The sequence below is a fragment of the Chiloscyllium punctatum genome, chromosome 11 (assembly GCF_047496795.1).
Source record: "Chiloscyllium punctatum isolate Juve2018m chromosome 11, sChiPun1.3, whole genome shotgun sequence".
Lineage (NCBI taxonomy): Eukaryota > Metazoa > Chordata > Chondrichthyes > Orectolobiformes > Hemiscylliidae > Chiloscyllium > Chiloscyllium punctatum.
In genome coordinates, this window is record NC_092749.1 from 18,476,435 (window position 1) to 18,492,450 (window position 16,016).

General features: G+C 42.7%; 1 protein-coding gene across 1 annotated transcript; it reads right to left on the bottom strand.

The window, feature by feature from the left end:
* Positions 1-254: 254 nt before the first annotated feature.
* On the bottom strand, positions 255-15,645 carry psmb1 (proteasome 20S subunit beta 1). Its single transcript, XM_072580396.1, has 6 exons — positions 15,471-15,645; positions 10,356-10,463; positions 9,185-9,266; positions 6,900-7,029; positions 864-970; positions 255-570 (listed from the first exon to the last, which is right to left on the bottom strand). Exons 1-6 carry the CDS (start codon positions 15,563-15,565, stop codon positions 385-387), a joined length of 708 nt encoding a protein of 235 aa, XP_072436497.1. The 5' UTR covers positions 15,566-15,645; the 3' UTR covers positions 255-384.
* Between the last annotated feature and the right edge of the window lie 371 nt (positions 15,646-16,016).

Sequence of the window (16,016 nt, forward strand, 5' to 3'; positions counted from 1 at the left end):
GGAAGACACTTACACATTCTCAGCATTCCATGGGTAAAGGAGTTTAATTGTAAGTCACCAGCTGACCTTGGATAGCTACCAGCTTGTAAAAGTATAATTCATACCCTAACATGGAGGAAATGCCCTCAGGAGAGGAATTTGGCTAAGAACAAACTGTTGTCTGGAAACACTGAGCATTCCACACTCAAATGCAACACATTATTACAACCTGCCTCATAGTATAATTTTGCCTATAAATTCAAAACAGAAACATGTTTAATTTATTGGCGAAAGTTTAGTTCAGTATCTTACAAAAAACATTTTCCATCAGGTTCATTACTGTCATGAAAGGAAAAGTAATTACGTTAAGTCAAAGATTGTTCTGAATGGAAAGGGTTTTGTGTCTTAATCTTTCCGCAGAGGCAATGTTTCCTCTTTGATTCCATCTTTTGTAATGATGCAAATCTTCAGAGCGTCACCGGTATAAACATCTCTCTCAGCCGCAGAGATGAAAACATCTTTTACCAGCTGTAGTGCTTTCTCCAGTGACAGGGGAATGGGTTCCACATTCTCCATGTTCTTGAACCCAATCTAGCAAAGAAGACACAACCAGATTAAAGGTTTCTATTTATAAATCTTCACCGCATTTAGCTGATAATTGATTTGTACTTTTATTGTTATTTAAATAGAAAATAACACACAAATAGTGCCTTAAGTTTGAGTTGCTTCATTAGTGACTGGTAAAATAAGAGAGTGCTGAGAGTCATATCCCCATCAAGTAAAGCTCCATACTACGATAGGAGTCTGGCTCTGACATAGCCCTGCGTAAATTCTACTTGCTGCGTAGTTTGTTAGTGAGTGTGTTCTTGGATCAAAATTATTACCTGGTTGTCCAGAAGCGGTTGAAGCATAGCACTGGCCGATCCACCAGCTGTGTAAGCATCTCTCTGATAGGATCCTACAGGGTCAAAACTATACACTGCACCTTTCCCTGCATTTAACAAAGTGAGAAAACACATTCAAGTGTGTACATCACAAATGAATACAGTTATGAATTATTTTCTCATTTATTTCAAAACTGGCAGAAATCCCACTGCTTTTGTATCAAAACAACTTATTTGTATAAATTTTTACTACTGATCCCATAGTGAAGCAGCATCAAGAAACATACATTAAACATTCCATATACAAAAGATACATAAATTATACAATAATAGCTTCTTTCACCTCAAGATATATTAAGCTACTTCAACGCCAAGGAAGTACTTTCAAAGTTTGTTAGTGTAGGGAAACACAGCAGGCAACTTATACACAGCAAGTGCTCACAAACAGCTGTGAATTGTGCAAGTAAACTACAGTTATACTGAGGAATAAACTGATGTCTATTTGAGGGAAGCAGACAGAAGCCCATGTAAAACCTTATTTGAAGGACAACACCTCCAACAGCACTCCTTCAGGAGTACACTGGCTTATTACTACCGGCAAGGTCACAGTGATCAATATGCAGGTGGACTGGGTAAATAATGTTGCCAGTGGATCCAAAGAAAGGGAATTCATGGAATGCTTACAGGATGGCTTTTTGGACCTAGTGCTTTGCAATGAACCAAACTTTATAAAAGATCTTAAAGTAAGGGGAACCCTTAGGAAGCAGCGATCATAATATGGTAGAGTTCAGTCTGGAGTTTGAAAGAGAGAAGGCAAAATCGGATGTAATGGTGTTACAGTTAAATAAAGGTAATTATGAGGGCATGAGAGAGGAACTGACAAAAATAGACTGGAAGCAGAGGCTAGCAGGGAAGACAGTAGAGCAAAAATGGCAGGAGTTTGTGGGTATAATTGAGGACACTGTACAGAGGTTCATCCCCAAGAAAAGAAAGATTATCCGGGGAGGGATTAGACAGCCATGGCTGACAAAGGAAGTCAGGAAATGTATTAAAGAAAAAGAGAGATCCTATATAGTGGCCAAGAGCAGTGGGAAATCAGAAGATTGGGAAGGCTACAAAAACAAACAGAGGATAACTCTGTGGGCGGCACGGTGGCACAGTGGATGGTGCTGCTGCCTCACAGCACCAGAGACCCGGGTTCAATTCCCGCCTCAGGCGACTGACTGTGTGGAGTTTGCACGTTCTCCCCGTGTCTGCGTTGGTTTCCTCCTGGTGCTCCGGTTTCCTCCCACAGTCCAAAGATGTGCAAGTCAGGTGAATTGGCCATGCTAAATTGCCCGTAGTGTTAGGTAAGGGGTAAATGTAGGGGTATGGGTGGGTTGCGCTTCGGCGGGGCGGTGTGGACTTGTTGGGCCGAAGGGCCTGTTTCCACACTAAGTAATCTAATCTAATCTAATCTATAACAAAGAGAGTAATAAGAAAGGAGAGGACCAAATATGAAGGTAGGCTAGCCAGTAATATTAGAAATGATAGTAAAAGTTTCTTTCAATACATAAGAAACAAACGACAGGCAAAAGTAGACATTGGGCCACTTTAAACTGATGCTGGAAGCCTAGTGATGGGAGATAAGGAAATAGCTGGAGAACTTAATAAGTACTTTGTGTCAGTCTTCACAGTGGAAGTCTGACATCTATAAGACCATAAAAATTAGGAGCAGAATTAAGCCATTGGGCTCAAGTCTGCTGCATCATTCGATCATTGCAGATATGTTTCACACTCCCGTTCACCTGCTGTCTTCCATAACCCTTGATCCCCTTATTAATCAAGAACTTATCTCTTTCGCTAATAGATTCATTGACATAACCTCCACAGCCTTTTGCAGCAATAAATTCCACATATTAACTACCCCTTTGCTGAAGAAACTCAGCATCTCCATTCTAAAAGGGTGATCCCTTCACCAAAGATGTGTCCTCTGGTCCTAATCTCACCTACTAGTGGAAACATCTTAACATCCATTTTATCCAGGCCTCTCAGTATTCTGTATATAACCTACCCATCATAGACTGCAACAGTTTAAGGCGCAGCTCATCACACCGACCCAACGATAATAATAAATGCAGGCCTAATCAGGGATTTTCAAATCACATGAATGAATTTTAAAAAATGTTGCTGCAATTTGTGGTCTCTCTGGTTTTTAAGTATCATCTTATATCCAGCTTAGTTGACCACTGCAATTATAATTAATATTCTTATTCTACTTACAACCACAAAGATAAAGTCTTTAGCTAAAGGTCTCCAAGAGCTGACTCAATTACATTCCAGCTAAGGATAAATTTATAACAGAACCAATCTATTCACTTCCTGTGGTTTAGATGGTAACACTTGTGAATTGGAAGATTGAAAAACAAGATTCAATCAAAACACAAGTACAAAATCTAGGCTGACTGAGGGAGCACAGCACTGTTGGAAGTGCAGCCTTTCAGAAGAAATGGCAAAACTGAGGCCCCTTGATGTTTCTAGGTGGGAAAACAGCTCCCAAAATACTATTTCAAAGAGAAGCAAGACTTATCCCCACAGCCACAGGTATTTATCCCTCAAATCAACATCACAAAACAACCTGACAAAATGGTCAGTATCACAGTGATGCTTAAGGGAGCTTGGTGTGTACAAATTAACTGCCATGTTTCCTATTTTGTAACACCTGACTACAGCTTTTACAGACTATCAATCCAGAAACCCAGATAATGTTTTGGGGACCCAAGTTCAAATCCTACCATGGCAGATGGTGACCATGAAACTATTGTTGATAAGTGAAAAAACCTCTTGTTCACTAATGTTCTACAGGGAAGGAATTCTGCCATCCTCGCCTGGTCTGGCCGAGATGTGACTCCAGACCCACAGCGATCTGGCTGACTCTCAATTGCCCTCTGAAATGGCGTTACAAGCTATTCAGTTGTACCAATTGCTATGAAGTCTCCGAAATCAAACCAGACTGCTCTCCTGACATCAACGTCAGCACCAGAAAGGACAATGGTGGAAACAGCCTTGGTGACCCTGTAAAGTCCTCCTCACTAACATCTGGGGGCTAGTGCCAAACTGGTAGAGCTGCCTCACAGACTAATCAAGCAATAGCCACACATAGTCATACTCAAGGAATCATATCTTACAGACTGTGTCCCAGACACTACCATGCCTGAATATGTCCTGTCTCACCAACAGAGGTAATAGCACAGTGATGTACAGTTGGGAGAGAGCTGCCCTGGAAGTCCTCAACATTGACCCCTGATCCCATGAAGTCTCATGGCTTCAGGTTAACTACTGGCAAGAAAACCTCCTGATTACCACGTACTGTCCTCCCTCATGAACTGGTACTCCTCCATGCTGAATAACAGAGAGGAAGCACTCAGAATGGCAGGGGCACAAAATGTACTCTGAGTGGGGGAATTTCCATGTCCATCATTAAGAGTGGCTCAGCAGCAGTACTACAGATCGAACTGGTCAGGTCCTAAAAGGCAAAGCTCCTGGATTGGATCTGCAGGAGGTAGTGAGACCTCATTTTACCAATCCATCAGCTGCAGATGCATCTGTCCACGACAGTAAGAGGGATGACCACACATGCCTTGTGGAGACCAAAGTGCTGCCTTTACATTGAGAATAACCTCCATTGTGTTGTGTGGCACTATCACCATGTTAAATGGGACAGACTTCAAACAGATCTAGAAACTCAAGACTGGGCATTCATTAGGTGCTGTGGGCCATTAGTAGCAGAACTGCACTCCAGGGTAATCTGTAACCTCATGGTCCACCAGCATATTCCACACTCAGCCATTACTGTCAAGATAGGGGATCACCTTGGTTCAATGGTGAGTGCAGGAGGGCATGCCAGGAGCAGCACCAGGCATACCTGAAGAGGAGTGTTAACTTGGCAAAGTCAAACAGGACTACTGGCATGCTAAACAACATAAGCAGCAAGTGACAGACAGAGCGAAGTGATCCCACAACCAATGGGATCTTCAGTCCTGCCACATCCAGTCGTGAATGTTGGTGGACAATTAAACAACTCACCGGAGGCAGCGGCTCCACAAATATCCCCAATCTCAATGATGCAAGAGCTCAGCACATCAGTGCAAAAGAGAAGGCTGATACATTCACTCAATCTTCAGCAAGACATATTGAGTGGATGATCCACTTCGGCCTCCTCCAGTGGTCCCCCCAGCATTACAGATAACAATCTTCAGCCAATTCAATTCATTCCACGTGATATCTAGAAACGGTTGAAGGCACTGGACACTGTAAAGGCTAGAGGTCCTGACAACACTCCGCCAATAGTTCTGAAGATTTATGCTCCAGATCTTACTGTCCCCTTAGCAGTTCCTGAACAGTTACAACACTGGAGTCTACCCAACAATGTGGAAAGTTGTCCAAGTATAAAAAAGCAAGACAAATCCAACCCAACCAATTACCATCCCATCAGTCTACTCTCAATCATCAGTAAAGTGGTGGAAGGTGTTATCAACAGTGCTATCAGGCAACACTTGTTCAATCACCTGCACAGTGATGGTCAATTTTGGTTCTGCCAGCTTTTGACCTCATTACGGCCTTGGCTCAAACATGGACAAAAGAGCTGAATTCCAGAGGTGAAATGATATCAAGGCTGCATTTGACCAAGTGGAATCAAGGAGCCCTCGGAAAACTGGAATCAATGGGTTTCAAGAGGCAAACTCGCCACTGGTTAGAGCCTTATCTGACACTTAGGAAATGGCTGTGGTTGTTGGAGGTCATCTCAGTTCCAGGATATCTCTACAGGAATCCCTCAGGCTAGTGTCCTCGTATCAACCATCTTCAGCTGCTTCAATGACCTTACCTCCATCATAAGGTCAGAAGTGGGGATGTTCGCCAATGATTGTGCAATGTTCAGCACCTTTCGCGACCCTCAGACACTGAAGCAATCAATGTCCAAATGCAACAAGGTTTGGGCTGACAAGTAACATCTGCGCCAAATGCCAGGCTATGATCATCACCAGCAACCCCTAACCACTGTCCCTTGATATTCAATGTTGTTACTATCACTGAATCCCCCACTATCAACATCCTGGGAGTTATCATTGATTCGAAACTCAACTGGACTCAACAGATAAATACAGTGGCTACATGAGCAGGTCAGAGGTTAGGAATACTACAGCAATAAACTTAGCCCCTGACTTCCACAACCCTGTCCACCATCTACCAGGCACAAGTCAGGAGTGTGATGGAATACTCCCCACTTGCCTGGATGAATGCACCCCCAACACCACACGAATCTTGACACCATGTGGACAAAGCAGCCCATTTGACTGGCACTGCATTCACACTCTGTACCACTGACACTCAAGTTCGCAGTGTGTGCTCTAAGATGCATTGCAGAAATTCACCAAAGATCTTCAGACAGCACCTTCCAAATTCATGACCATTTCCATCTAGAAGGACAAGGGCAGCAGATAAATGGAAACACCATCCCCCTTCAAGATCCCTTCCAAGCTACTCACCATCCTGACTTGCAAATATATTGCCATTCCTTCACTGATGCTGGTTCAACATCCTAGAATTCCTCCCTAACGGCATTATGGGTCAACCCACAGCTGGTAGTCTGCTGTGGTTCAAGAAAGCAGTTCATCTGCACCTTCTCAAGACCAACTAGGGATGGGTAATAAATACTGCTGCAGCCAGCAAAGTGAATAAAAAAGCCTGTTTAGCAATATCCTGAGATTGCGAAAAATAGTTTCTAAACAAGTATTTTGTAAACTTAGCAATAAGGAGAACAGGTGGATAGGCAAGTTGTCCCCAGGCCTCAGTGAATGCTACACTGTAAACGGTCTGAAATAAATGTTTCACAATTAGTGTACCTTTAGCTGCAAAACAAACAAGAAACACAAACACAGCAACTCAATCTACCATTCTCAGGCACAGAAATAAATAGACCGGTGCTAAGAATGAACATGATTTGGAAGAAAATAGAATAGACTGTACAGTCACAATTAAACAAGCAATCAAACTCACCTTCCTCATCAAGGCCACCAATGATATTGTAAACATAGTAAGGGAAAAACCGTCGTGAGTACAGAATTGTAGACAGCATTGCTGCTATCGCCCCACTTGTCATCGTCTTATTGTTCGAATGTTTGTACATCTGAAATACATTACAAAGGGATCAGTTAAATATAAAAACAAATACTGCAGCTACAAGCATCGTGGTGAAAAAAGACAAATAGCAATTCTACATTGATGTATAATGTGAATTGTCGTCAATGATCTGGATTAAGGAACTGAGGGCATTGTTGCTAAGTTTGCAGGTGACAAAGGTTGTTGAAGGATCATGTAATGTTGAGGGAGCAGGGAGGCTGCAGAAGGACTTGGTCAAGTTGGGAGAGTGGGCGAAGTAGTGGCAGGTGAATACAACATGGCAGAGTGCGAGGTTACACACTTTGGTAGGAAGAACAGAGGTGTAGACTATTTTCTAAATGGGGAAAGGTTTCTGAAATCTGAAGCACAAAGGACTTGAGATCCTAATTCAGAATTCTCTTAAGGTTAACATGTAGGTTCAGCTGGCAGTTAGGAAGACAAATGCAATGTTAACTATTATTTTGAGAGCTAGCAAACAAAAGCAGAGAAACAAGAGCAGCACAATGGCTCAGTGGTTAGCACTGCTGCCTCACAGCTTTGGGGACCCAGGTTCAATTTCAGCCTCAGGCATCTGTCTGTGTGGAGTCTGCACATTCTCTCAGTGTCTGCACGGATTTTCTCTGGATGTTCCGTTTTCCTCCCACAGTTCAAAGATGCTAAATTTCCCAGTGTCGAGTGTAGGTGAATTAGCCATTGAATATGCAGGGTTACAAGGATAGAGTAGGAGGGTCTGAGCGTGATGCTGTTCAGATGGTTGGCGTGGACCCAATGGTCCAATTTGCCTGTTTTCAAACTGTAGGGCTTCTATGCACTGCTGAGGCTACAAGTGTCTCTGGTCAGACTGCATTTGGAATATCATGAGCAGTTTTGGGCCCAATCTAAGGAAGAAGTGGGTCCGGAGGAGGTTGACAAGAATATCTCAAGGGAAGACTGGCTTATCAGGTGAGAAATGGTTGAAGACACTGGGTCTGTGCTCAGTCGAGTTTAAAAGGATGGCTGGGGTGGGTGATCTGATTGAAATTTAAGAGGTACTGGCAGGCCTGGATAGAGTGCATGGAGGTGATGTTTCCATAAGTAGGAGAGACGAGGTCTCAAGCACACAGTCTCAAGAGTAAAGGGACAGGCCTTTAGAACAAAGATGAGGAGCAATTTCTTCAACAAAAGGGTAGTTATTCTATGGAACTCAGTTCTGCAGAGGGCTGTGGAGACCTAGTCTTTCAGTGTATTTAAGTCAGAGAGAGATAGATTCTTGATTGGTAAGGGGATTCAAGGTTATGGACAGAAATCAGGAGAATGTAGTTAGGAAGCATATCAGCCATGATTAAATGGCAGAGCAGACTGGATGGGCTGAATGGCCTAATTCAGCGATGGTGTCTTAAGGACTAAAACAACGGAACTAATTTTTAGTCCCACAATCACAAAAAAACATGAATCTACTTCTAATTTGACAACTACAGAGGCCAAAGGATGTTGAAGGTTCAATTTTTTCCACAAGACATTACTCTTCTGAATCTTAGGTTAAAACAATGATTGCAGATGCTGGAAACCAGAGTTTAGATTAGAGTGGTGCTGGAAAAGCACAGCAGTTCAGACAGCATTGAAGAGCAGTAAAATCCCGACGTTTCGGGAAAAAGCCCTTCATCAGGAATACAGGCAGAGTGCCTGAAGGGTGGAAAGATAGTGAATCTTAGGCAAGAGTACAGTGTGTTCAGACAAAGAAGACAAATGAGAGTTTTGGTGTGCCTGACTGCAATTGAGGGAGAAAAGTGGGTACTGCAGATGCTGGAGATTAGAGTCAAGATTAGAGTTGTGCTGGAAAAGTACAGCAGGTCAGGCAGCATCCGAGGAGCAGGAAAATCGATATTTCGGGCCAAAGCCTGATGAAGGGCTTTGGCCCGAAACATCGAATTTTCCTGCTCCTCAGATGCTGCCTTCATCTGCTGTGCTTTTTCAGCACTACTCTAATCCTGACGGTAACTGACCCAACAAAGCTATACTTGAATCTGCTACCTAGTGGCTCATGTGAGAGATATTCTATTGTTCAGATTTATAACCTATAATGTAGATGAACACAAATAGAAATTTAACAATACTCAGCACTATACTTTCAATATCCAATGTAGTCGAATATCTTAATGCTGCATCTTACAAATTGTAAATACCTTTAATCTCGCATCAATAATTTTTGTTAGCGTAAGACAATCCCCATGGAATCCAGTGCATCCAATCACTGTTTGGTCAGTCCTAAAATCAAAAAGGATATCATGTCAAATCTGAGTGGCTGGAACGTACTAATCTAATTTGCTGAATAAAACTGAACAGCATAATCACATCCACCTGAAATTCAGCCTCTCACCTGAGAGGGAGAGAGACCACCTCCGACGGCACTGCACTCCCTCAGTACTGGACTATAGTGCAAGCCTTATCTTTTCAACCTATGTCCTGGAGTAAAACTTGGAATACAAACTTTGGCTCAGAAGTCTGAATACTATATCAACTGGACCATGGTGACTTACAAATGAGAGAAATACAATTGCCACCATTTTCACAATCACTGGTTCACCCCATTTGACATTTAAGAGATGGGAAAGAAAAATTATTTAGTCACCAGAAACTTCACAAGAGGGTTTGCATGCACAGGCCCAGAAGCAGACTTAAATAAAACTGAGACACCAACAACAATTTACAGACAGCCCACCTGCTAATATTGAGGTACAACTTCCCACTTGCACACACTTCCAGAGTCTGGTGGACTGAAAACAGTGAATGCTGGGTAATCTCTGTGATGGTCAGAAGCTTCCACAAGGAAGTTGGGGGGGGGGGGGGGAAGGAGAATGCAAGAGGGAAACCCAAGGGTCTCAACACACGCAAAACAATCTGGCTATGAGAATCAAACACAAAGCACACTTGAAGTTCCTATGTTCCATGAATTTTTATCCCAAAGATTGCCTTCCTTTTTGTATAGGAAATAAAATGGTTATAAATTGCATTTATAGATAAGATGAAAAGGAAAATGAATTAGCCACTGTACAGTCCTAAACAGCACAAGGGAGGCTTTTTCTTGCATACCATCAATTTGAATCCTTCACCCATAGAATAACAGTCAAGAATGGAAACTTTAGCAGACATCCTCTCAGACTTGGAATGGGAACAAACCAATTCTAGCACATCAGAATAAATTTCTCAATTGAACCAGAGCCCAGGTTGCCTTCTCTTTCACAGTTTGTTCACTTAAAGCTAATGATTTAAGAAAAATAAATCTCAAAACACACAGGCGTGCACAATGTTGCTCAAAATCCTCTGCATGAATAAAATCATGCTTTTTGCACTTACAGTTTGTAGCATTTTGGAGTGTCCCGGCTGTGAATGGAGTAACCCTCACTCAGTCGTGTATCTGAAGCAACAATGGAAAAATCCTCGCCAGCTAAGGCCAACACAGTTCTGTTGATAGTGACAACAGTGGGGTGGGAAGAAAGAAAATCAATATGTCAGAAGTAAGTTACAAAAAGAACAACCGAAGGCTGCCTTTTATTTTGCGCTTTACATGTGCTGGAATTTTCTGTGAAAATAATTTCAATATGGTTTACATAAACATTGCTCCAGTCACTCAGTGGAATTTAACACAAAGTCAGCAACTTCTCAATTCATACGGATTCACTAACTTATTCACACCTGCATGTGCACCTCACAAAGTGGAGACATTCATTTTTCATTTTCACAAAGAATGCCCTGTTCTTCAGAGTCATATGAACCCATGTTATGGTTTATTTGAAATCACAAGCTTTCAGAGGGCTGCTCCTTTGCTGTCATACTTTGCCTGACAAAGCAGCAATGCTCCAAACGGTTGCGATTTCAAATAAACCTGTTGGACTGTAACCTGGTGTAGTGAGATTTCTGACTTTGTCCACCCAGTCCAACACCGGCACCTCCACATCATGGCTACCTGTTCTTCACTGTACATATGCTCAGGGGACGTACAACCGATTTTCAAAGACAAACTTGCATTTCCAAAATTGCTTTAACCTCTGAATATCTCAAAATGCTTTACAACCAATTAAGTATGTTTGACACGCATCGCTGACAATATAGCAGTGGACAAGCGCCAATTTCTCATCTCTAAAGTCGGAGATCTACATCTCGGCACCCCCCTTTGGAACCTGATCCTCGATTTACTGGCCCATAAACCCCAATCAGTAATAAGTGACAATACCACCTCCATCATAATCCTCAATAATGGTGCCCTGCAAGACTGCATCAGCCATTCTATACTCATTATATACACATGGTTGGGTGGCCAAATTCCACTCTAACTCCATTTACAACACCACCATTGTAGGTTGGATCTCAAACAACAAGACAAAATACAAGAAAGAGTTTGAGTGTTTAGCTGCATGGTTAAAGACAATCTCTCCATCAATGTCAGCAAAACAAAGGAGCTGGTTACTGACTTCAGGAAGCAGTGTGGATGACATGACTCTGTCTGCATCAATGGCGCTGAGATGGAGATGGTTGAGAGCGCCAAATTCTTGGGAGCAATGATGACCAATTTTTGCTGGTCCACCCATGCTGACAAGACGGTCAAGAAAGCACAACATGTCTACTTCTGCAAAAGGCTAAGGAAAGTCAACATGTCCACAAAGACACTTATTAATTTTTATAGATGGCCCAAAGAAAGCATCCTCTCTGGGTGCATTACAGCTTGGTACTGGAACCGTTCTCCACAAGAACGCAGTAAGTTACAAGAGTCATGAACACAGCATAGTCCACCACAAAAACCATCCACTGACTCCATCAATAATCTATAATGACTCCAATATAATCAAAGACCCCTTCCTGTCTGGTAATACTCTTTTTAACCCTCTTCCAGCAGGGAGAAGATATAAAAGTTTGCATGTACATGTGAATACATTCTAGAACAGCTTCTTCCCTGCTTTTATCAGACTTTTGAACAGACCTCTTAAATGTGAATTCTGATCTATCTGCAGCTCTAACACTAAGCTGTTCTGCTGCCCTGATGCACTTGTATGGTATGATCTGCCTTTATAGCACACAAAACAACACTTTTCACTGTACCTCAGTACATGTGACAACAATAAATCAAACTAAAATTAAAACAAAATAAATTTTGAGACACATCCAACATGTAGCATTAGCAGTTTCTATCAAACATGTCTAAAAGCCCACGTACTATTATGCCCTTAATCATTCATATAAAAGAAAGTACTGTTTCGAACTCACAGACATTTAGTTGTATTCAGTTATGTACAGGTGTAATAGATAAAGTATCTTTGGCAGACCTGAATTTGTATGTGGCACAGCAGCAACCGTTGCAGTTAAGAGCTGCATTTTTGTGTGAGCTAACATTTATCTCAGTAAAAGACTTCAGTTTCCCTCTCTGGTTACCCACATTCACTTACTTTACAGCCATGATCTGTCTACGAACATGGAGGTGGAGGCTTTCCAATATAAAAGAGAAGAGATCCTTTCTAGATGGATTGAGAAGCTAACAAATTGCCTAATCAGGGTGGGGTGTGCAGAAAGGCATCATCCAATTTGGGAGATGATGGACTACACCCAAGATGTACGCCACATCGGCATGAAGCATTAAATCTTGTGCTTGTGGAGACCAATAAGTCAGTGCCAGCTCCATCCATATCACACTCCTTTCTATCAACTGATAACTTTACTATCCTCCATTTCTCCCAAACCCTTCCTGTTTGTTAAAATCTAGACACCCACAGCTAGCAGCGTAGCCTTCCCGTGCATTGAATGATTCCAGTCAACTTTAGGTCTCATTCGAAGATGGCCTTGTATTGCAGACATGAGCAACTAGTTGAATGTATGGATTTAACAAACCTCTCATTCAGATGTCTTTTGGTTTTGATTTGAATTTTTTTTTCTGTTCTTAAAGCGCGGCAAGATCAAATATGCATTAAAATGTCTTTTGAAATCATTCTTAATTTCACTTGCACAATCTTCATAGATAGCAAGCTCCAGGTCAGGCTGCGCATAAAAGTTCTTCTTCATACCTGCGTTTCTTGACAAACTTCCAAGTGTGTCCTCTGTAAATGTGAACATTTCTCAAACTTAACTAAATCTGATACAATCTTGTACTCATCCATTAAATCTCCCTTTGAATATCTGTATTCCAAATTGCTTTTCTAAGCTAACCTTACAGCTAAATTATCTCATCCTTAGAACCATTCTGGAAAATCTCTGCACTCTCACATCCTTCGTAAAGTCTGGTGACCAGAATAAAATGCAATATTCTAGGTGTGCCCAAAACAGAGATTGAAGAGTTCAGCATACAATTGCTGCTTTTGTATTCAATGCCTCCAGGTAAAAAAAAACTTCAAAATCCCATTTACTTTGCTAACCACTCTTTCAGTGTCTTTCAAATATTTGTACGATAACTTACAGATTACTGCACTCTTCAGTACAATTCCCTTTGGCAGATGTATCGAAGGCCAGAGAGCACATGTTTAAGGTGACAAGTAGTTTCAACAAGATCTGAGGAAAGGATTTTCAACACAGAATTGCAGAAAAATGGAATGGGTTGCCTGAGAGGGTGATAGGGGCAATTACTATTGTAACATTTAAGTAGTGTCTGGATGAGCACTTAAAATGTTAGGGCATAGTAGGCTATGGACCAAGTGCAGGGAGAAAGGATTAGAGCAGTTTGGGATTTGTTGGCTGACAAAGATGCAGTGGGCCAAAATAACTTTCTATGCTGTATGACTATGACTCAGTGTACATCGCCTCTCCCATTCCTTCCACCTAAACGAATTTCTTCATACCTGCTTAAGTTCTGTCTGCTCATTCTGTTACCATATGTTGCGCGTCAAAAACGTGTGGTGCTGGAAAAGCACAGTCGGTCAGCCAGCATCCAAGGATCAGGAGAGCTGCTGCTTTAAGCATAAGCTCTTCATCAGGAATGTGGGAGAGGCCCAAGGGGGCAGAGAGATAAATGGAAGGGTGGGTGGGGCTGGGGGAAAGTAGTTGAAAATGTGATTGGTAGATGAAGATGGGGGGGGGGGTTATGGAGATAGGTCAGAGAGGAGGGTGGAAAGGATAGGTGGGAAAGGAGATCCGGTAGTTCAGTTTAAGAGCACAGTGCTGAGTTGGGGGGTTGGATCTAGGATAAGGTGAGACCGCCTTGGAACCTTTCAACCACATAGGATCAATGTGGATTTCACCAGTTTCCTCATCTTCCCTCTTGCCCCCTTTTCCCAGATCCAACCTTCCAAGTCAGCACCACCCTCTTAAACTGTCCTACCTGTCCATCTTCTTTCCTACCTATCCACTCTGACCTATCAGCATCACCCCACTGCCTTCATCTACCTATTGCATTCCCAGCTACCTACTCCCCCAGCCCCCTTCCCATTTATCTCTCATTTCTCCTCCCCCAATTCCTGATGAAGAGCTTATCCTCGAATTGTCACCTCTCCTACTCCTCAGATGCTGCCTGACTGGCTGTACTTTTTCAGCACCACACTTTTTGACTCTGATCTGCAGTCCTTACTTTCTCCCGCCTGATGTTCTGTGTCAGTCAATTGGTTTCATCTACACAGTTCCCACACTGGGTTTACTACCATGATCAAATTTCAAAACTATTCCATCAAGGTATGAATGAATAAGATTGAAAACTTGAACTAGTTTTTACAAACAAAATAAATTCAATTTGATTTTATCCCTTCAGGAAATTAGCCTCAGTACACTAACATGCTTCCTCCATCAGGAGTATACTGTTAGTATGCAATGTGGATTGGTCTTGCACCATTCTCGCACATTCATAGCTGTGAAGGTGTTTAAAAGGTCAATGGGTGAACGTGAAAGTCGGCATTAAGTCCTCAGACACCTTACCAAGCACACTGCCCAGGTTCAGGACTAGTTCACTGACTTTAACCCTAAGCTTAGCACTCATTGCCAACTTTGTGAATGTTTTGTTACATGCAACACAGACCTTTTACTGTAGACTCCAAACTGGTCATGCTTTACCCCTTTCCAAAGGTCCTATTTCCGTACTCAAAATATCTAGCTAAGTTCTGTTTTGTGTCTGTACATCCTCGCCTTCTCCCGCGGCTTAGTTACAAACCTCCTCCCGGGCCTGATTGACCTCACTTTGCCACGGCCACCCCATGCCCATTTTCCACCCTCCCCAGCCTAGGCCTGTTTACTGCCCATTCCGAGTCTGTCCTGAATTACCCCTCATAGCTTCCCAAGCCTCTATTGCTTGATTCCCTCACACCTCCCCCCCCAAATTTCCGTCCAGAGCCTGTTAACCCATTGCTCTGTTTAACCCACTTTCCCCAGTCACAGCCGCCCCCTCCAACACACACCACTCCCAGGACCTTCTTCCGGTCTATCCCCTTGCAAGGCCCGATTAACTCCAACCACCAACCATCACCTGTCCGCTCCTACCAAGGCCTGAAGGTAGCTCACACTCACCCTCCATTAAAAGTGTAGGGCGAGAAGCGGTACTGTGTAGGTCCTGCTTGCTGGTATCCCTCCATACTACTCATGGACTCGTACAAATGCGGCATTTCCTCCCGGACCTGATGCAGCTGCTGTCTCACTGCCAAGATGGCGGCTGCCGTGCCTCACTCAAACCCTTCCCCGGTGCGCCATCAATAAGCGCATGCGCAAAGCCGGCCCCCCTCCTCCCAGTCTGTGTGCACCAGTGTTCGCCCAATACTTTGGAACTCAGGTGTTGGATTTGAAACGTTCCACAAACTTTGCTTTCCTTTAAATAGAATTGTACATTTGTGACCCCTACTAGCCCATATAGTTCCGAAACATGTATGGTGGGTTCCCAGTTGCTGTTATGCATACTATATGTTCAGCAAATATTAAATTGGCTCCCTGCCTCGTTTTAGGAGTGGAAGCCTGGTGGTTCCAGATCATTGAAAATGCAGAAAAATAAAAACACAAACTTTCACTGCTGGATTAATGAATGACAGTAGAAAATTTGTTCATGGAAAGATCCCATAAACA